The sequence below is a fragment of the Elephas maximus genome, chromosome 4 (genome assembly GCF_024166365.1).
Source record: "Elephas maximus indicus isolate mEleMax1 chromosome 4, mEleMax1 primary haplotype, whole genome shotgun sequence".
Lineage (NCBI taxonomy): Eukaryota > Metazoa > Chordata > Mammalia > Proboscidea > Elephantidae > Elephas > Elephas maximus.
In genome coordinates, this window is record NC_064822.1 from 36,005,030 (window position 1) to 36,026,727 (window position 21,698).

General features: G+C 35.9%; 1 protein-coding gene across 1 annotated transcript in view; it reads right to left on the reverse strand.

The window, feature by feature from the left end:
• PLXDC2 (plexin domain containing 2) overlaps nt 1-21,698 on the reverse strand; it is a 547,478-nt gene that overhangs the window by 88,356 nt on the left and 437,424 nt on the right. Inside the window, exons 10-12 of the mRNA XM_049881892.1 lie at nt 20,439-20,499; nt 9,150-9,300; nt 7,646-7,684 (exon numbers count right to left, since the gene is read on the reverse strand). Of these exons, the coding sequence (XP_049737849.1) occupies nt 7,646-7,684; nt 9,150-9,300; nt 20,439-20,499 (251 nt within the window). The remainder of the gene's footprint in view (nt 1-7,645; nt 7,685-9,149; nt 9,301-20,438; nt 20,500-21,698) is intronic.

Sequence of the window (21,698 nt, forward strand, 5' to 3'; positions counted from 1 at the left end):
GATGTCCATAATTCTACCGACAGTCTCTTCAAGGCAAGCTAAAACTCTTCCAGCCTCTATTTATTACCCAATTCCAAAAGTGCTTCCACACTTTAGGTATCTGTTAAAGCAGCACTCCACTCTTCCAGTACCAAATTCTTAGTTATCTAATGCTGCTAAAACAGAAATACCACTAGTAGGTGGCTTTAACAAATGGAAATTTATTTTCTCACAGTTTAGGAGGCTATAAGTCTGAATTCAGAATACTGGCTCCAGGGGAAGGCTTTCACTCTGTTGGCTTGGAGGAAGGTCCTTGTCTCTGAGCTCCTTCCTGCTCCTGGGTAAGCTTCATGTGGCGTGGCATCTCTCTTCCCCCATCTCTGCTTTTTTTACTTGCTTGCCTAACCTTTTATATCTCAAAAGAGATTGACTCAAGACACATCCTACACTAATCCTGTCTCAACCTAATAAAGACAACCCATTTCCAAAAGGGATTATAACCTCAGGCATAGGGGTTAGGTTTTACAACACATATTTTTTGGGGGGACACGATTCAATTCATAACACTATTATAGTACAAAGATACTTAGAACAGAGTTAATGCTACCATGAAAAGTAGCCAAACAAAGCAAAAGATAAAACTAAATACCAAGATACTTTACAGTTTTAGAAACAGAAACTGATATTCGATAGCCTGTCAAAAGGAAATAATAGTTTCCCTTTGCTTACAAGACTATGATCTATATGAAAGAAGTAGGTGGAGAAAGAAAGAAAAAAAAAACTAGCAAGGGAAGGTAGAAAAAAATACTGAAAGATGTGTTACTTTGATGATTTATACATGAAAGGCAAAAATAATCTGAATGATAAATGGAACACTAGACACTTGATCTATCACTTTAGACTAGGTAATAAAAATATAACCTTAGAAGTATTCCACTAAAAAAGTCAGAATAATATTCTAACATTTTATCTTTGGATGAAAAGTCTTGTGATATGCACAGAAATAGGAAACTCTGAACAAAACAGAATTAGAATTTAGATCATCATTCCACTGTAGTTTATTCAAAGTGTATCTGTATTAGTTCTTGGAGATCAATCACTTTGCAAATGTGTGTCTCTGAATTAACTTTGGCAAACTGTTCAATGTCTTTATTAGCAGTTTCAGCACCTCTATGATGGAGACTGCACTTTGTGACTTGAGAATGCTGCCTTTCAGCGTCCAGGTTTAGTAAAAATGTGTATCAATAACAAGAAATGACAAACACAGTACCAGCGCATAATACAGCATGTTTATCTTAGAGTGGTGATAATTTTAAATATTATTAGCAATTAAGAACTCATCTCCAAATATTTTTTAGAAGGAACTTCACTATCAAAAGAAAGAACCTTTTAAAGAACCAAGAGGGAATGCAATTTTGGGCACTTTGATAAATCTCAATCAACTTTTAGAATAATGAAATCAAATCACAGAATTTTAATCCTGAAATGATGTTAACATCTGCAGCACAGCAGAGTGACACAATTCAATTTGCTAAATTGAGTTAAAAATAGTTGAAGACTTTACTTCTCAATTAAACAACCCTGTGCTTGATTCAACTTATAAATTTCCTCTCAGGCCGGGATATAATTTTATCCAGTCTGCATCTTGAAGACCTTTACATTTGTTTAGGTGGTAAATGATATTTAGAAGCAACCTAATAAAAGTCGCTATGAGTCAGAATCGACTCGAGGGCACTGGGTTTAATCAAATGCCAAAGAAGGCATTTAATAGTTGTACCTGTTAAAATATACGGTTAGGTTATTACTTAAAAAATGTAAGTCTTCTAATAAGCTTTTGCTGGAATTTGAAAACCTAAAAGATGATGTGGCTTTAAATGGATACAAACATAATGCACAGGAATGTATAATAAAGAATACATTCTAGGTACCCCTTTCTGGTGAATTAAATGTGAATTTCTACAGAAACCAAGAAGGCTGAAAGAAGTTTAAATTAGATTTTGAACATAAACTACAGAGTAAGACTGCTGTTAGGAGGTCATATGCCAGTGATTCTGACACCACTCAATTATACAAGGGAACAAGGTCATATGCCAGTGATTTTGACAACACTCAATTATACAGTTGGCTTTGGGAATGGTTCCAGTCTTGGGCTAACAAAGGGTCTGGGGACCATGATCTCCGAGGTTCCTCTAGTCTCAAGCATTGTGATTTTCACAGAAAGGCTAAAATGGAAGCTAAAGCATAGCTACATGGAAAAAGGAAATTTCATTTTTAAACACATAGTCAGTGGTTATAGAAAAAGAAAATAGTAGCTGTCATAGATTGAATAGTGCCGCCCCGCCCCCCCCCCCCAAAAAAAAATATGTGTCAGCTTGGCTAGGCCATGATTCCTAGTGTTATGTGGTTGTTCTCCATTCTAGGATCTGATGTAATTTTCCTTTGTGTTGTAAATCCTAATCTCTACTTATGGTCAATGAGGTAAGATTAAACCCATTGCCATAGAGTCGATTCCAACTCATAGCAACCCTGTAGGACAGAGTAGAACCGCCCCATAGAGTTCCCAAGGAGCACCCAGTGGATTTGAACAGCCGACCTTTTGGTTAGCAGTCGTAGCACTTAACCACTACACCACCAGGGTTTCTGAGGCAAGATTAAGATATGTTAAAGAGAATTAGGGTGGGATGCAACACCCGTACTCAGGTCACAGCACTCATCCAACATAAGGGGAATTCCTCTGGGGTGTGGCCTGCATCAACTTTTATCTTCCAAGAGATAAAAGGGGAGAGAGGTAAATCAGAGATAGGGACCTCTTTACCACCAAGCAAGAAGAGCCAGGAGTGGACCATGTCTTTTGGGCCCACGGTTCCTGGGCTGAGAAGGGGAAGATTGATGGCATGGCTCTTTTGCAGAGCCAACAGAAACAGAAAGCCTTTCTCTGGAGCTGACACCCTGAATTCGGGCTTCTAGCCTTCTAAACTGTGAGAGAATAAACTTCTGTTTGTTAAAGCCATCCACTTGTGGTATTTCTGCTATAGCAGCACTAGATAACTAAGACAGTAGGTATAAGTAAACAGCTTATAGGGGCGTTTACCAAGTAAATTTTGATTTTAAAAGACCTGTACTATAGAGCAGTAATACTGTGAACTTGTGAAGGGCTTGGAATCTAAATCTGAATAAATTTACTTCCTACCTCTGCCACATACTAACCAGTTAACCTAAACTTTCTATGCCTCAGCTTCCTTATCTATATAAAAAAAAAAAAAACTCACAGGTATATTGTGTGAATAAAATGAGTTAGTATGTGTATATTATTTAGAATAGTACTTGGCACATACTAAGCACTTAATAAGTAATTTTTTCTGTTTTTGTTTTATTTTTTATTTGTTATGCTTTAAGTGAAAGTTTACAAATCAAGTCAGTCTCTCATATCAAAATTTATATACACCTTTACTGCTCTCCCCCTAAGGAGGCAGCGCACTCCTCCTCTCCACCCTGTATTCCTAGTAACCATTCAACCAGCTCCTGTCCCCCTCTGCTTTCTCATCTTGCCTCCAGACAGGAGCCACCCACATAGTCTCATGCGTCTACTTGAGCCAAGAAGCTCACTCCTCATCAGCATTATTTTCTGTCTTATAGTCCAGTCCAATTCCTATCTGGAGAGTTGGCTTCAGGAATGGTTCCAGTCTTGGGCTAGCAGAGGGTCTGGGGACCATGACTTCCAGGGTCCCTCTAGTCTCAGATGACCATTAAGTCTGGTCTTTTTACAAGAATTTGAGGTCTGCATCCCACTGCTCTTCTGCTCTATCAGGGATTCCCCGTTATGTTCCCTGTCAGGGCAGTCATCGGTGGTAGATGGGCACCATCTAGTTCTTCTAGGCTCAGGCTGATATAGTCTCTGGTTTATGTGGCCTTTTTTGTCTCTTGGGCTCATATTTACCTTGTGTCTTTGGTGTTCCTCATTCTCCTTTGGTCCAGGTGGGTTGAGACCAATTGATGCATCTTAGATGGTCACTTGCTAGCATTTAAGACCCCAGGTGCTACTCACCAAAGTGGGGTACAGAACGTTTTCCTAATATATTTTATGCCAACTGACCTAGATGTCTCCTGATCTTCTTCTTATTATCTTGTCCATACAAATAAGGGGTAAGTATTCTATTTGATTACAATGGCAATGGGTTTGTTTTGGGTTTTATTGCAAATATGCAACCAGCATATTTCAGTTAGAGAAAAAGTGTGGTCTTTGATAGGATCTTCTGAGTTTTGGTGTTCAGTCATTTATAAAGGCCAACTAATGCTATATTTTGCTAAGGGGGATGTTGCATGGGTTAGATATCACCCCTTTTGGTTATATTTTTCAGGTTCCTTTCTCCAAATTATTTAGATAGCTTAGAATTTTCACTCAAACTTAGCGTCTAATAAAAAGTTCCCAAATCAAAAAAGCATTCTGAAACTTCATGAAGCCCTACCTAGATCTCATCTAAATGTATCAGGAAACCCACTGCACAATGGAAGATTCACCAAGAGTGACTTAGAAGATTGTAGCTCAGTTTGGGTCTTGTGAATGAGAAACCCTGTTGTGTGGCTTTGATGCCCAGCTGCTCAGAAGTATTTAATGCTTTCATATCAAAGATGAAGGAAAATCTCCTGGAAAGTGAATGCATAATCATATCAGCTGTGGATTCCACTAAGAAAATCAACTACTTTAATTCACAGAAATGTTCCTGAAAAAACTCAGGGCTGAAGTAATCCAATACCTAAAAGAGATGATATATGCAAAGGCAGGGTTGTTGGTTTCTAGCTCCATGTTGATTACTTTGAAAATGTTTCCCTTATGACTAGAATGGTAAAAAAAATTCAATGTTTTTATGAACATCCAATTAAATTAAACAATTAAATCAAGAAATAAACAGTGTTAAAGTCTTGTGACAATATATAACAATTTATAAAAATTTAATGGCTTGCTTCTTTTAAAAGTCATTCTCAATAAATATTAGAAAACATTTATACCAGGTATACTTTTTGATTATTACCTTAATGTTGCAAGAATGCTAAGCTGGAGGAGGAGCACAATTCTGAACATTGCTCTCAGCATTCTTACTTAACTGATGAAGTTAGATTTAAATTCACTATTCTTCTTGCATCTTGATAAAATAAAAAGCACTGATAACATACTATCTCTATGAAGGTGCAGTAAAAAACAATACATGATTTCCCTTAAATACTCTTTTCAAGGAATATTTATCCTGATGCTGTCTGTTCTAAACCATTTGAATGCTTTTAGGAGAAGTGCTTTATAAAACGCCTTATACATGAAAAGAGTTCATGGTTGAAATCTTATTGACATATTTGAAGTCTTACTGTGCTATTTTGGAAGTCTGATGACTGACTATCTGCTGCCTGTCAATTATATAAATATTACCAGAAAATCCAACAGTATTTTTTCAGCACGCCAAACCAAAAAAAAAAAAAAAAAAAAAAATTCCTGTATTTAAATCTTGAGATTTCCTTAAATTGATTTCAGAGCATCATAATGTGGTTCTAATGCACTGTTTTGGCAAAATCTTCAAGTTTCATGATTCCTTACAGCACTAAACAAAACTAAAGATTTTCCTTCGATAATTGTTAATATTCAACAAATTTATTTCCCAAAGTGCATTCCACAGAACATTAGGCTCAAAGAATACTACTAAAAAAAATGTTTTATGACTAAATGCTACACAAATGGCAGACACTAAATCCTTATTTCCATCTAGAAGATTCTTTAGAATGCATGCTCCCTGAAAGCAGGAAATTTGTCTAAGCTTTGCACACTGCTATAGCTGTGAGTCTGCGGCAAGGTCTTGCAATTAGTAGGCATTCAACAGGGATGAATAAATGAATGAACAATAAAGGCTCTGAACACTTCTTCAGCTAAGAAACTTCTTTGATTTTCTTTTGTCCACAGTATCTCACATTGATTTGATCACAGCGATCTTTTTTCTGTAGCACTACAGAATATTTTAGGCAGAGAGAAAAAATAGAGACTACTACAGCAAACATATATAACCACCAAGAGACTAAGAATTAAATGTGACAAATACATGGAAACCCCTAGGAGATCCCTCCCCCATTTCACTTCATACCCCGCCCCTCCCTCGAAATGAGGTAATGGCAACTTTAGGACTTCCGTTCATATAACATCTATTAACATCCTGCTCTTGGAAATTCTAGACTAGGGGATTGGGAAGGTCCCTTCTAGCTCTAAGATTTTAATTTATTGCTTACTAATATGCATTTTGGAAACCCTGGTGGCGTAGTGGTTAAGAGTTATGGCTGCTAACCAAAAGGCCGGCAGTTCAAATCCACCAGGCGCTCCCTGGAAACTCTATGGGGCAGTTCTACTCTGTCCTGCAGAGCTGCTATGAGTCAGAATTGACTTGATGGCAACTAGTTTAATATGTTTTGCAATATGATCATCTGTAAAGCAATCCACTTACCATACCAATACAATAATGAGTAAGACATAAAAAAAAAATCACAGTACAGATGCAAGAAATGGGCAAATGATATTCTGAAGAGGCCAAGCAGCTTCTCTTTCAGATGGGCTGATATGAAATCTAAAGCTATATAAAAATATATATATAGCTTTATATACATAAATTTGACATATATAAGTTATATATATAAATCTTACTTATGTACATTATATATACTTGTATTTACAGTGACTTGAGAAACCACAGGAGTATTAATAACCTAGACTGAGTAATTTAGGAATGATTCTTTACTACTATGTATATATATATATATATATATATATATATATATATATATATATATATATATATATAAATCTCTAACAGTGCATATATTGGGTATTGACTTACTGAAGAAATCATCTGTGCCTGCAAAAGTAAAGATCAATGTCAAGTGTACCCATATTTACCTAACAGATGGTGCTAACAGGATGAGGCCCCCTTCCTGAGCTGAATAAACAATTACTAATGCAAATCTCTTTTATCAAGATACAGCATATTATGATGGAGAAGCATCTAGGACTAACACAGTTTAACAGGAAAATGGCTCTTTTTAAAATTTAGCCAGTATCTTTCACACAATTTTTTTTTTGCTAAAATCTTTTTTCCTCAGTTTCAAGTACCATTACAGATATTTCCAAGTTCTATTAGGAAGACTTTAAATGTGTTACTAACTAGATGTTCTTTTGAGCATTTTTGTACTATACTTCATATAAGAGATAAAAAGGCCTAGTACAATATATTCAGACTTATTACTATATTTCTTCAGTTTTATGTATACAGGAGGTTGAACAACACCTTAGGGAAAAAAGTTGAACCCAGTACGCATAACTGTAGATAACCATGCATACAATTAAATGAAGGACTAGAGCAAGGAGGAACAGCAAGATGTGAGGATAAGTGTGTGGTAACTGGCATCACGCAGTTTTACAGGCAAACGCAAGGATGAGACTTCCACTCCGCTATTGAAACTATTTCATTCCTCTTTTCAAGCCAACCCACTGAATCCTTCCTTTGTTAAATACCAACAAGTACTGAAATAATAACCCACACTCTATATTTAGAAGCCCATAAGTCCTTTTTTACATTTAAACAAACGAAATGGATTAGTATCTTTAAAATGTTTACAAAAGAAAAGTGTCAATTCCTACCTCCGTTATCTTTTAGATGTAGTGCAATCTTGGTATCATCTGGAAGAAAAATTCAAAGTTACCACAACAGAAAAAAAATTTAAAGTTATTTTCTACTAACTGACTTAATTGTAACATGACTAGGCTTCGATATTTTCTTGAGTTAATGTATACTCAACGAGAGTAAGTCCTACCTTTACATGATGTAGTACTGAAATTTCTACTGTGATTGTATTATCAAGGCTTAATACTTCAAAAGTATTATATGATTCTTAAGATCTGTGAGGAAAGTAAATTATAATTGTAACCTAAAATACACTTATTTTTAATTTTCTACAACAACTTATTGTAATTATACCTTATAAAAAATACTTATGCCCTAATTTATCATTTATAAAATCAAGACTGAGGAGATGGCACATTAATTGGAATCATAAAGATTTGTCAATATTTACAAATTTAACTTCAAAAGTTCAAAGCTTATGTTCAATACCAGCAAATACGACCAAAATCATATGTGAAAAGATCTTGTCCTTCCCACACACAACGTAGACTATGCTTTTTTATTTCTGTGGTTATATTGCATTCTAAAGAATAAGATTCAAATTACAGAAATAGTTTCACAGACATTAACTTAATAATCCATAATATGAATTAAAACATAACATTCCTTTCAAAAACTGTTAACATGCATTTGGCAGCTACCCTCCAATTTATTTGAGTCCAGTTAACTTTTAATAGTCAATTAAATTTCAATTAAAAGCAAAATCTCAAATGTTAATTTAATTTCTTATTCTAATAACAGCAAGGTTTACAACACTAAATAAGTAAGGCCATTTTTTTCCCCTTTTAAGGCTTACTTGTGGCAAATTTGTCTCTTATTTTGCCCACTCCTTAGTGATACCATTCAGGGAAAAGTACAAAACAACACCAGAACAGAAGGCTAACAAATGCTGGCTATTATCACACTTTCTTCTCCCTATGAATTGTGCCCTCCCATTAAGGCTTGGCAGTATTTTTGCCTTCTCTAGAAGAGGAACTATTTTTCAAGGACCATTTCTGCGACATACATACTGTCCATCTGTAGGCTGTGAATCAACATATTTTATTCACTCCATTCAGGAAAATACTAGAATTATATATGAGTAGAATTATGTATTGTTTGGAATCCAAAATCAGTGGACATTTTACATGCCTTTTGCCTTTCTATCTTGTGACCGAAATGTTGAATTTGGTTACCGCAAGGTTCAGCAACATTAAGAAAAGTCTCTACCTACTATGTAGCAGAATCTATAAGTAGCAGAATCACTGTTAAAACCTAAGTCTTAATAACAGGCAGAGTATATTAAAAGAAACCCAGTATATATTTTTATTCTATAATAATTTTGACTTTTCCCCTTAGGAAATCCCTTAGAAATACAATTTGTCAAAGGATAACTTTCCCTTTAGAGAACTACTGGAGTACATGTCGACACAGTGATTTTTTTTCCTCCAATCCCCAAAAACAGAAACATCTCCAGCGCACCTTCTGTGGGCAGGCTGGTTGGCAGCTGGGACGTTGCTGCTCTCCTGGTGGTGGTTAAGACCCTGAACTGCGTGGTTGTCGCTCTTACGGTTGCGGTGGTTTGAGAAGAAGTTTCCACTGGCTCTGTGTCCTCACACATCTTCTCTTTTGACTAGTAAGCAAAACAAAAAGGAAAATAACTTAAGAATGCTCACATACACATATTTTAAAATTACATCAAAGGGGTCAGGCTGTAAGAAAACTAAAGACTCTCAGATGAAGTTTAAACACATTGCCGTCAATTCCGACTCGTAGTGACCTGATAGGATAGAGTAGAACTGCCCCATAGGGTTTCCAGGGATAGGCTCGTGGATTCCGACTGTCAATCTTTTGGTTAGCAGCCTGAGCTCTTAACCACTGTACCACCTTATTATTTATAGATTGAACTAATTTACGTTTATATAATAAATGAGGGAAAAATTTGGATGTAACATCATTTCCAGCTTTGGTCATGATACAGGTTTATTCTTGACTTCAAGTCCTAACAATTTAGAAGCCCATTCAATCACCCAAACTTGAGTTCTTGTATCTTATCTGCCCAGATGATCTAATGATCTCCTGTTTGACTCCATTTAACTCATCATTCTCACACCATGGATCTTATCTTCAGTTGAAATGCTTTTGGTCTGAAATCATAGTTCATTTACTCTATTATCAGTCTATCTCTGTACTTGTTCACTAAGATTCTTCTTATCCTTTGACTATACACAAAATTCAAGTACAATGATTTTCTTCCTTTAGCATCCTTTTTTTCTATCACTTCAACCTCTCTTTTTGATAGCTTTAAGCATATTGGCCCTATTTTGTTTTTCCCATAAGATCTTTACAGAAAATTCCTAATACTGAATATAGTAAAAGAACTGCTTTTTCCATGCCTGCTCCATGGCCAGGCACAGCTGGAGAAAAACCACACAGCCCTCCCACTGAGAGCTCTACAAATTTATCACTTGTATCCTCTGCTGGGTCTTCCATGCTGCTTGGCAATACTACTGTATTTTGCTAATCAGCTCATTCATTATCCTCAGAGCAATTTCAAACTCTCCACTTTGCTTAAAGCTATTGTTAATGTGTGCCATCAAGTTGATTCTGACTCATACAGACCCTACAGGATGAAGTAGAACTGCCCTGTAGGATTTCCTAGGTTGTAATTTTAATGGGAGCAGACCACCAGGTCTTTTTTCTCACAGAACTGCTGGGGGTTCAAACTACTGGTCTTTCAGTTATCAGCCTAATGCTTAACCATCGCGCCTCCAGTGCACTTTTTTGCTCAAAGCTACAATCCTTAACATTACCCCATGCCCTCATCTTGTATTTCCTTGATAAAAGAGATGTCATCTCCAGACTTACTGGTCTGACAGAGACTGGAGGAACCCATGAGACTATGGCCCCCAGACACCCTGCTAACTCAGAACTGAAGCCACTTTCGAAGTCCAACTTTCAGCCAAAGATTAGACAGGCCTATAAAACAAACAATAACACATGCAAAGAATGTGCTTCTTAGTTCATTCGAGTATACAAGACCAAATGGGCAACACCTTCCCAAAAGCAAAGACAAGAAGGCAGGAAGGGACAGGAAACCTGGATGAATGGACATGGGGAACCCAGGTATAAATGGAAAGTGAGAGAGTGCTAACACAATATGAAGACTGCAACCAATGTCACAGAACAATTTGTGTATAAATTTTTGAATGAGAAACTAATTTGCACTATAAACTTTTATGGAAAGCAAAATAAAATTAAAAAAGAGAGACAGAGAAGTCATCAGAAAAAACTCTTTAAGTTTGTTTCTATCAAGCAGCATACTTATTTGAATCTGTACTTATCCTATCCTTCTTCCCTTCCATTACAATGCATGTGGCATCGTCCATTATTTATAGCTATTTTCTCAACCTGTACTCTGGCCCAACCTCATCTCACTTTCCCAGGAATTTTGAACTTGCTCATTTGATCACATTCTGTCTGCTCAAGAAAATATTTTCAATTTCTAATTCCCTATTTGCTTGTTACTATCAACCCTGAACATGCGTAAGCATATTCGATCTTATTTTAAAAACACATTCTTCCCTTTTCTCCACAACACATCCTGATATTGTTTTACTTTTCCTGCCATTCACAGCCATGGTTCCAGGTCCTCACAGCCCTTGTCCTCTCAGACTCCCATCTTTCCCATTCAGGACAATCTTATTTCTACCCTATCCAACTTAACTGATATTTCTCATATCAGTGTTTCCACAGATCTCCTTAATTACTACATATTTTTCTATGGTCTATTACTGATACCTCATCTGCATTTGACACAGTAGACCACTCTCTTACCTTGGTTTCTATGATACACACGCTCATCACTTTTCTGATACCTCTCTTACATCTTCTCCATCTTTTTTTTTCTATCAAGTCTTAGCGGTTCTTATGGTCCTTTACCTTTATTTTCAATATATGCATTTTCACTGAGTAATCCCCACATCCATGATTTCAATCAACATATTTAGGTTGATTGCTCCTAAATCTAAATCTTTGGTCTAAACTTATCTCTTGAATTCCAGCTCCAAACATTCACTTATTAAGTTGACAGATGCATATGGATATCATTGACATCTCGAATTCAGTAAGTGCTATATGTTGTCCACAAATGTCTTTCTCCTGTGTTCCTAATCTAAATGAACAATACTCTTGAACACCCTAATGTTTAAGATAAAATACTGGAGTTGGTTTTCTTATGGCAGTAAAGGTAGAGACTCAGAAGGGCCTTTCTGTTACAAAACAATGAGATCTTGGGAAAAAAGCAGTAATAGGATCTGCAGGAAATAAGAAAAAATCTTCAAGGGTATCTTTCCATTGTCTCTCCTCCAAAACAAAACAAAGCAAAAGCTGTGTGCTACAAGGAGAGCAGGAGCAGTACACAGTGAACAAAGTTCAAAAGTGGGATTTGTCCTGAGAATAAACGCCAGAATCTACCAGCAGAAGATGTGGGAGATAAATCTAACCTCCTCATTAAGACAAGACCAAAACCAAACCTACTGACATGGAGTCAATTCTGACTCACAGTGACCCTATAAGGACAAAATAGAACTGCCCCATAGGGTTTTCAAGGTTGTAAATCTTTATGGAAGCAGACTGCCACATCTTTCTCCCATAGAACAGCTGGTGGGTTTGAACCACTGACCTTTTGGTCAGCAGCCGAGCACTTTAACCACTGTGCCACCAGGGCTCCTAGTACATTAAGACACAAAACAAAAAAACCATTGCCACTGAGTTGATTCTGACTCCTAGTGACCCTATAGAACAGAGTAGAGCTGTCCCACAGGGTTTCCAAAGAGTGGCTGGTGGATTTAAACTGCTGACCTTTTGGTTAACTGCTGAGCTCTTAATCACTAGGGACTCTTGAAAAAAGATAAAGTTTCCTTGATCTATGATATCCCCTAAAGTCCTCTGGTTCCTATGATCCAACCCTTTTGGTGGAAAATATCACCTCTTTAATTCCTGGGGATGCCCATGCTATAAGATCAAACAAATACGCACTTCTAATTAAGGGACATAAAAAGAAACTCGAAAAGAAAAAAAAAAGCACCCTGACCAAAGGAAAGCAAAAATAATACGAAACATATTTAGACCTTGAAGAATTTTATATTAGAAACCCTGACAGTACGGTCCCCGGACACTCTTTCAGCTCAGTGATGAGGTTACTCCTGAGGTTCACACTTCAGCCAAAGACTGAACAGGCCCACAGAACAAAACAAGACTAAAGGGGCGCACCAGCCCTGGGGCAGGGACTAGAAGGCAGGAGGGAACAGGGAAGCTGGTAATAGGGAACCCAGGGTTGAAATGGGAGAGTGTTGACATGTTGTAGGGTTGTTAACCACCGTCATAGAATGATGTGGGTACTAACTGTTTGATGAGAAACTAGTTCTGTAAGCCTTCATCTAAAGTACAAAAAAAAAGAATTTTATATTAGAATCATTCAATTTAGAACATAGAAAAATTATTTATGAAATATTTAAAAACATGAAAGCTAGGATTTAAAAAATGAATAACATGAGACTGTAAAAATGACTTGACATATTTAACAAAGTGTCAAATTTAAATTTGGTAAATGAGAAATATATTCATGGAAATTATTAACTCAATGGATGGGTTAAACAAGCTGATTAAATAAGATGAGGGAAAACTAATTAATAGATCTGAAAAAAGTTCCCAGAATACAGCATAGAGAGATAAGAAGATAGATGATATGAAGGAAAGGTTAAGTGATATGAGAAGATGAAAAGGTCAAGCTTATCTCCAAGAGCTCAGAAAAAGAAAATAAAGAGAATGGAGGGGAAGTGATATTGAAGAAATAATAGCTAAGAACTTTAGAACTGATCAAATCAATGAATCAAAAGATACAGAAAAAAAAAAGAAACATCTTTAATCTATGAAGCAGAATAAGTGAAAATAAACTCATATTTAGCCAAAGTATAGGGAAATTGCATGATATTAAAGAAAAAGGAAAGCAGCCAGGAAGAATAAATAACATAGAGAATTAATCGAGAACAGACTTCTAAAAAGCAATAGCCAAGTCAGAAAAAAGTGGAGAAATATATTTAAGTGTTTAACTACACATAAGCATCGAACTATAATTCTTTCCTATAAAATGTTTTAAAAATGAGAGTGAAATAAAACGTATTCAGATAAATAAGCACTGACAGAATTCATCACCAACAGCATTCACTAATGAAACTTCCACAGGATATCTTCAAGACCAAAGTATATAATTCAGAAAGAAAATGTGAGATGCAAGACAGAAAGATGATTCTCAGAAATATAGGTTCAGCAAAAAAAAAAAAAAAAAAATTGTAAAATAATAAAATTATTACGGAGTAATGCGTAGCATTAAAAAAAGAATAGAGTTATAATACCACACAGCAGTTAACAGGTAATACACAGGAGAGTTTCTAAGAATTAAAGCATTCTAAGGTCACGTTGTTTTACTCAGAAAGGAAAATAAGTATTGATTAATTTTGTTGTTGTTATTAGGGGCCATTGAGTTGGTACTGACTCATAGTGACCCTACGTACAACAGAATGAAACTACCTGGTCCTGTACCATCCTAACAATCGATGCTATGTTTGAGTACATTGTTGCAGCCTTTGTGCCAATCCATCTCTTTAAGGGTCTTTCTCTTTTTCACTGACCCTCTACTTTACCACGCATCATGTCCTTCTCCAGGAATTGGTCTCTCCAGATAACATGTCCAAAGGATGTGAGGCGAAGTCTTGTTATCCTTGCTTCTAAGGAGCATTCTGGCTGTACTTCTTCTAAGACAGATTTGTTCATTCTTCTGGCAGTCCATGGTATATTCAATATTGTCTGCCAACACCATAACTCAAAAGCATCCATGCTTCTTTGGTCTTCCTTATTCATTGCCCACATTTTGCATACATATGAGGTGACTGAAAATACTATGGCTTGGGTCAGGCCCACCTTAATCCTCAAAGTGACATCTTTGCTTTTCAGCACTTTAAAGAGGTCTTTTTCAGCAGATTTGCCCAATGCAATATGGAATTTGATTTCTTGACTACTGCTTCCATGGGTGTTGATTGTGGATTCAAGTAAAATGAAATCTCTGACAATCCTTTTTCAAGGAATAATTAATTTTAGAGTTTGTTAAATTTGTGTGTGTGGTAAAATTTAAAGAATAGTCATAAAGTGTGTAACTTTAGCCCTAGTAGAGGATAATTAATGCAACAAAGAGATAAAAACAATTACAAATATAATGACAGCTCATTTAATCAATTAGTGAAAAGAAAAAACAGAAAAGGACATAAAAGATACATAGAAAAAAGGACAAATAAGTAGCATAAATTAAGGTGGTTAAGAGTAAGTTCAAATAACTATATAATACACATAAATGAGTTAAATTATCAGTTGTAAGACAGATTGTCAGTTTGGATAATACACTAAATCCAGTTCACTAAATCCAAGATATATTAAGAAAAATTTGGTAGAATTACATGGAGCAATCACCAAATCTGTCATCATAATTCGAGATTTCAATCTTCTAGTGTGTCTGGTTGAACAGCACCTTTATTAAACTCAACACCAGCAGTTGGCCAATTAAAGAACGTACACTTCATTTTTCTTCAGCACAAATTTACATGCTTTCATAGAGCAGGCGTTTCAATTTTAAGGAAGTCCATCTTAGCATGTACTCTAATGGTAGATACATGACATCCTATGTTTGTCAAAACCTATATAACTGTACGACACAAACAGTGAACTCTGATATAAACTAAGGACCTTAGTTAATAATAATGTCAATATTAGTGTCAATATTATTTCATCAATTGTAACAAATGTACTACATTAACAAAAGATATTAATAACAGTGAAAACTGTATACACTGATTTTTGTGCAATTTTTCCATAAACTTAAACTTGGCCTAATATATAAAGGTTACTAATAAAAAATTAAAAAAACACAGTTGATCCTTTGAAAAGACTAGTAAAATGGACAAGATTTATTCAGATTTAACCGAGAAAAAACACACAAAAAGCTATTTGGAGCAAAAAGAAAACATATTCATGGATATGGCATAGATTAGTTTGTCAAAAATGAATGCTATGAACAACTTTATGCCCTCTCCAACTGCAAAAAGAATAATTTCCTAGAAAATATGATTTACTCAACATGACCAAGAAGACATAAAAGGCTGAACTGTTCTATTGTTATTAAACACACTGAATCGGTAGTTCGTCTTTCTCACAAAAGAAACAAGATGGTTTTACATTTGACTCTAAGAATCTATCAGGAGATAATCAATTTCAATATTATAAAATGTCATCCAGATAATGGATAAAAAAATACTTCCTAATTATTGCATGAGAAATATAATTGTGATAGATACCAGATAAGAACAGTATGAAAAAAAAAATTAGTTCAATCTTCCACCTGAAAACATGAAATAACTATATGTAATATTATCAAGCCAAATCCAGGCAGTATATAAAAAGATAGCATATTATAACTATGTACTAGTTAACTACCTAATGATATAACTAAGTTTGCTTTATCTCAGGAATAAAGGAGTGGTTTAACATAAGATAATCTTTAAATGCCATGCCAATCATCACATTGACAAACCAGAGAAGAAATACCAAATGATAACTTCAATAGATACAGAAAATGCATTTGGAAATTTTAATAATTTAAGAACATAAAAGTAATTGAACAAACTAAGACTAGAAAGAAATTTCCAAAACCTTATAACTGGATCTCTATAAAAACTCTACAGCAAACAACATTCTTAACAGTGAAACTCTATTCAGTATTGCATAGGAGGTTATGTGTCAACTTGGTTGGGCCATGATTCTCAGTGGCTTGGCAGTTATGTAATGATGTAATTTGGCAGTTACGTTATGATGTAGTCATTCTTCATGACGTGATTTGATGTGATCAGCCAATCAGTTGCAAAAGGAGTTTCCCTGAGGGTGTGGCCTGCATCCTATGTGTGTGTGTGTGTGTGTGTGTGTGTGTGTGTGTATACATTCTGGCAAAGCTTGCTTGCTTGCTCTGGATCCTGCATTTTGCTCATCATCATCTGACCTTCAGTTCTTGGGACTCGAGACAGTGACCTGCCATATTACCTGCTGATCTTGGGATTCATCAGCTTCCACAGCTTGTAAGCCATCAGCTTGCCATCTGACCTGCCAATCTTGTATTCATTGGCCACTGCAGCTATGCAAGTGAGGAGAAGCCTCCAGCCTGACACCTGACCCACAGACTTGGGACTCGTGAACCTCTACAACCACATGAGAGATAAATCTCTCTCTCACTATCTTTATATATATATGCTTCATTGGTTTTGTTTCTCTAGAGAAGCTAGCCTAAGACACGGTACTTATCAGGAAGATAAGATGAACAAAGAAATAAAAGGCATCATCTTAGAAAGAAGAAAAGATCCTGCCATTATTCAAAGATGACATGATTGTCTAAATAGAAAACCAAACAATCGAAAGACCAATTATTAAAACTATTAAGACTATACCATTTCCTCAACATGGCTGAATATAACACCACTATTAAAAATGAAAGCATTTCTGTCAATAGTTAGAATACATAATAATAATAAAAATTCCAATTAAAACAGCAACAATCAATTACTTAGTAATAATCTAAAAAATACTGTTGAAATTATAAAACATTAAGACGTGAATAAAAATATTGACGAGATTGATTGTAGAACTTAACAAGCTGACTTTAAAATTTATATGGATAAGAGCTCCAAAACAGTTAAAACACTTGTGAAGACAAAAAGTAATGAGACTTTGTCCTCTAAAATATCAGAATTACTTATAATACTATAGTAATTAAGACAGTATGACATTGGTCCAGGTACTGACAATCTGAGCCTTAGAAAAGGAGAATGTAGAAACAGTCCCTTGCCTAATAAGATTTTCCTTTACGTCCATTATTGTTGTTAAGCATTGTCTGTCTAGTTGATTTTCAGCTCACAGCAACCTCATGTGACAGAGAAGAACTCCCCCATAAGGTTTTTGATGCTGTAATCTTTATGGGAGCAGACTGCCAGGTCTTTCTCCCTCAGAGCCACTGGGTGGGTTTGAACTGCCAACCTTTGGGCTAGCAGCTGAGTGCTTAACCATTGCGCCACATCCACTACATTAGCAGAATTAAGAGTTCTGACAATATCAGAGTTGTCAAACCCAAAACCAAACCCATTGCCATCAAGTCAATACTGATTCATATGACCCTATAGGACAGAGTAGAACTGCCTCACAGGGTTTCCGAGGCTGTAATCTTTATGGAAGCAGGCTGCCAAATCTTTCTCCCGTGGAGTGACTAGTGGGCTCAAACTGCTGACCTTTCAGTTAGCAGCCCAGCGTTTTAACCTCCGCGCCACTAGGTGTCCTTATCCAGGAATATGAAATAAAGGGAATTCTTACATACTCTGCTTGAAGTGTAAATTGGTGAATTGGAAACAATTTTGCATTATCTGTCATAGTTGAACATTTACATAACTCAGGCTCAGCAATTCCACTTTTAGAAACATTAGAAAAATTTTTGTACATTTAATTGAGGAGACATGAACAGCATTTTTTTAAAAGCAAAGATCTGGAAACAATCCAAGTGTTCAAAAACAAACGGCTTTATTGATGAAAACACGATTGTAAAGATATAATCTGTAGGAGGCCAGGGTTTCTGTTGTTCTGCTTTTCTTACCACCGTATTATAGTACCTAAAACTGTGCCGGGGACATCATGAGAATGCAACAAATATTACGGATACACTATATTCTCGGCTCCCTGGGGGAAGGGATCATTTTTTATTTACCTTTGTACATTTAGTAATCATACTGTATATAGACTATAGTGAATTCTCCAAAAATATATTTCGGAGACTCAGTGACTCATAGTGACTCCATAGGACAGAGCAGAGCTGCCCCATTATAGGGTTGCTACGAGTCGGAATCGACTCAATAGCAATGGGTTTGGGGCTTTTTTTTTTTTTTTCTTCCATATTTGCAGGCTTAAAATATAATGGATTCTTCTCTATCTCCTATGCTTCACACTGTAGCAAGAATAAGACATTGGAATTACGCTCTTAATCTTTAAACTTTCAACTTTGTCTACTGAGGTAGCTATGATTACACGAAGGAGCCTGACGGTACAGTGGTTAAAGCGCTCAACTGTTAACCAAAAGGTTGGCAGTTCGAACCCGCCAGCTGCTCTGTTGGAGAAGGATGTGGCAATCTGCTCCAGTAAAGGTTATAGTCTTGGAAACCCTATGGCGCTGTTCTGCTCTGTCCTATAGGGTCACTATTAGTTGGAATTGACTTGACGGCAACGGGTTATGTACATGAAAGAAACATCTACCTGAAACATACCTATGATTATACCAATATGGGGGAGAGTTTTTATGGGTTTTTTAGGTAGAGCACAGGGAATTATTAGGGCAGTGGAACCATTCATTCTTTATGATACTCTTATAGTGGATACGTGACACTATGCATTTGTCAGAACCCATGGAACTGAACAACACAAAGAATGAATCCTAATGTAAACTATGGACTTTAGTTAATAATAACGTATCAACATTGGTTCATCAATTGTAACAAATATACCACACTAATGCAAGATATTAATAGGGGAAACTGTGGAGGGAGGGAGAGGAGTGTGTGAGAACTCTGTGCTTTCTATGTAATTTTTCTGTAAATCTAAAACTGCTCTAAAAAATAAAATCTACTCACAAAAATGCAAGTTTAAAAAAAAAAAAAGCCTCTAATAGCCACTGATGCCCTAATAGCTTTAAAACAGAACTTTGACATGCACTGTTTTGCTAAATGAGAAATTTTATATAATTGTTAACGGTTTTTATTAAAAACAAGTATTTTTCTTCTTGAACTTGTAGGATATCTTTATGTGACCAGGAAAGGACAGTGTAAATGCAATTCACTAGAAAATTTTTAAACAAGTTACATTTTGTTCTGCAACTGCATACAATTGCTTGAATTAATTTATCGTATTATTGTCTCAATCATGTTTTCCTTTGCATTAGTGTTTCCATGTTATAACATTTCTCACTTCTTATATCAGGCAAATTTGCTGTAACCAGTCTTTCCCTCCATACCATTCAATGGTCTTGTTTGGTAAGCTAACAATACCAACAATGGCCTCCTAGATTTTAAAAATCAGCTGCCATTGAGTCTACCCTGACTCACAATGACGGCATGTGTGTCAGAGTAGAACTGTACTCCACAGGATTTTCATTGCCTGATTTTTCAGAAGTAGACTGCCAGGCCTTTCTTCCAAGGCACCTCTGGGTAGACTTGAACTTTCAACCTTTCAGTTAGCAGCTGAAATCATTAACCATGTGCACCACCCAAGGACTTTGACCTAGATCTTAGAAAAGCAGTAAGTGTTTGTTTAAAAGAACAGCTCTTTGCTCACACAGATATAAATCCTAGTTCTACCACCCCCTAGCCATGTGCCTTACTCCTCCTCCGCCACCTCCCTTCAGTCTTTCCTCTTCTTCTCTCAGTAATATGGGGGTAATAACAGCACTTTCCTCATAGAATGGATATGAGAATAAGTTGAAATAAAACATAAACAGTTAAGCCCCATGTCTGACACATATTAGGGACTCGGTAACTGTTAACTATTTCTGTTAAATTAGACAGCACTTCCATTACGTTGTAGGATCTACATATGACATCTTGGCCCCTGGAATCCTGCCATAATAAAGCACAGGCATACCTCTTCAGGGCATCCGCTGTCCACCCAGTCCTGCCGATGGCGATCAAATCCACTGGAACATCTTGGAAGAGGATCACATGGCAGTTCAGAAAAGTAAGTACAGGTGTGGGGTACAGGGCAGAAATTAAAAGAAAAAGATTGGTAAGTAGTTAATTCTTAAATTTTCATTTTAGCGCAATATATACTTTCTTCTATAGAACTCTTAACTGGAGCAGTGAAACATTTCCGTGTGATTGAGAAATCACTCACTCTTTAGGTTATCACGCTATTATCATCCCACATAGTAACAGACCACTCTGCTGAAGGAGATCACAAGGTGCACAGCCTGAATCCCTATACAAAGGTAAAGGCAATCACTAGTCTGTGAAGTTGGTTTTCTTTTTCCTCAAATTTTATTTTCTCATCATCAAAATGAATGGATGCAAATTTTCTGCAAGTATAGCTTTTCAAGTTATCAGATCTTTTTATTCAATGTTAGATCGAATCTTACTCGAAGTCATACCAGTCACACAAGCTCTTTCTCTATGATTAGCTCATGTATAAAAGGTCTAATTCAGCAAGCAAGATTTTGTAAGATTGTGGTTACTCATACCCTCTTCCTTGGCTGGAATAATTTTCTGTCCAATCCCTCACTCTCTTCCAGATACAGCCCATTTTTCAAGGTCCAGCAAATATTATCCAGAGCATTTTGCTAAAAGCTTCATAATCACTGTGATCACATATTCTTTACTGCTTAACTTTTTTAATGTAAGTTTCCATAGGCTTATGTCTTATGTACCAAACTTGGTTGTGAATATTTTAAAGGTAGGATCAGTGGGTCACACTGATTTTCTCTAGTATGCCTGATGCATGATTTCTTTTTAATATAAGAAATTTAAAACATTTGCCAGTCTATTAAAATTAAGGATTTACATCACCCCTTCATTTTAATATTGATTCTCAGTATTAAATCTAAATAGCAGATAAACATATTTATATAATACCTATATACCAATATGAATCTAAACAGATGTTTATATATTTTTCAAAATAAATGGAGGTCATTCAACTTTGGTTTTATATTGCCTATTGGGTTCTAAGTACTACTTTGAAGACTTTTTTTTTTTTTTTTATTCTTGTTTTGTAGTTAGTTCACATGATGGCTTCTTCTAAGAATCCTTGCCAGAGATTATGTACTATGGCATGAATGAGCATAATTTAATTCAAGTGGAATGTGAAAACAACTCCACTGTCAACAAAAAAGAACGCATCTATCATTCT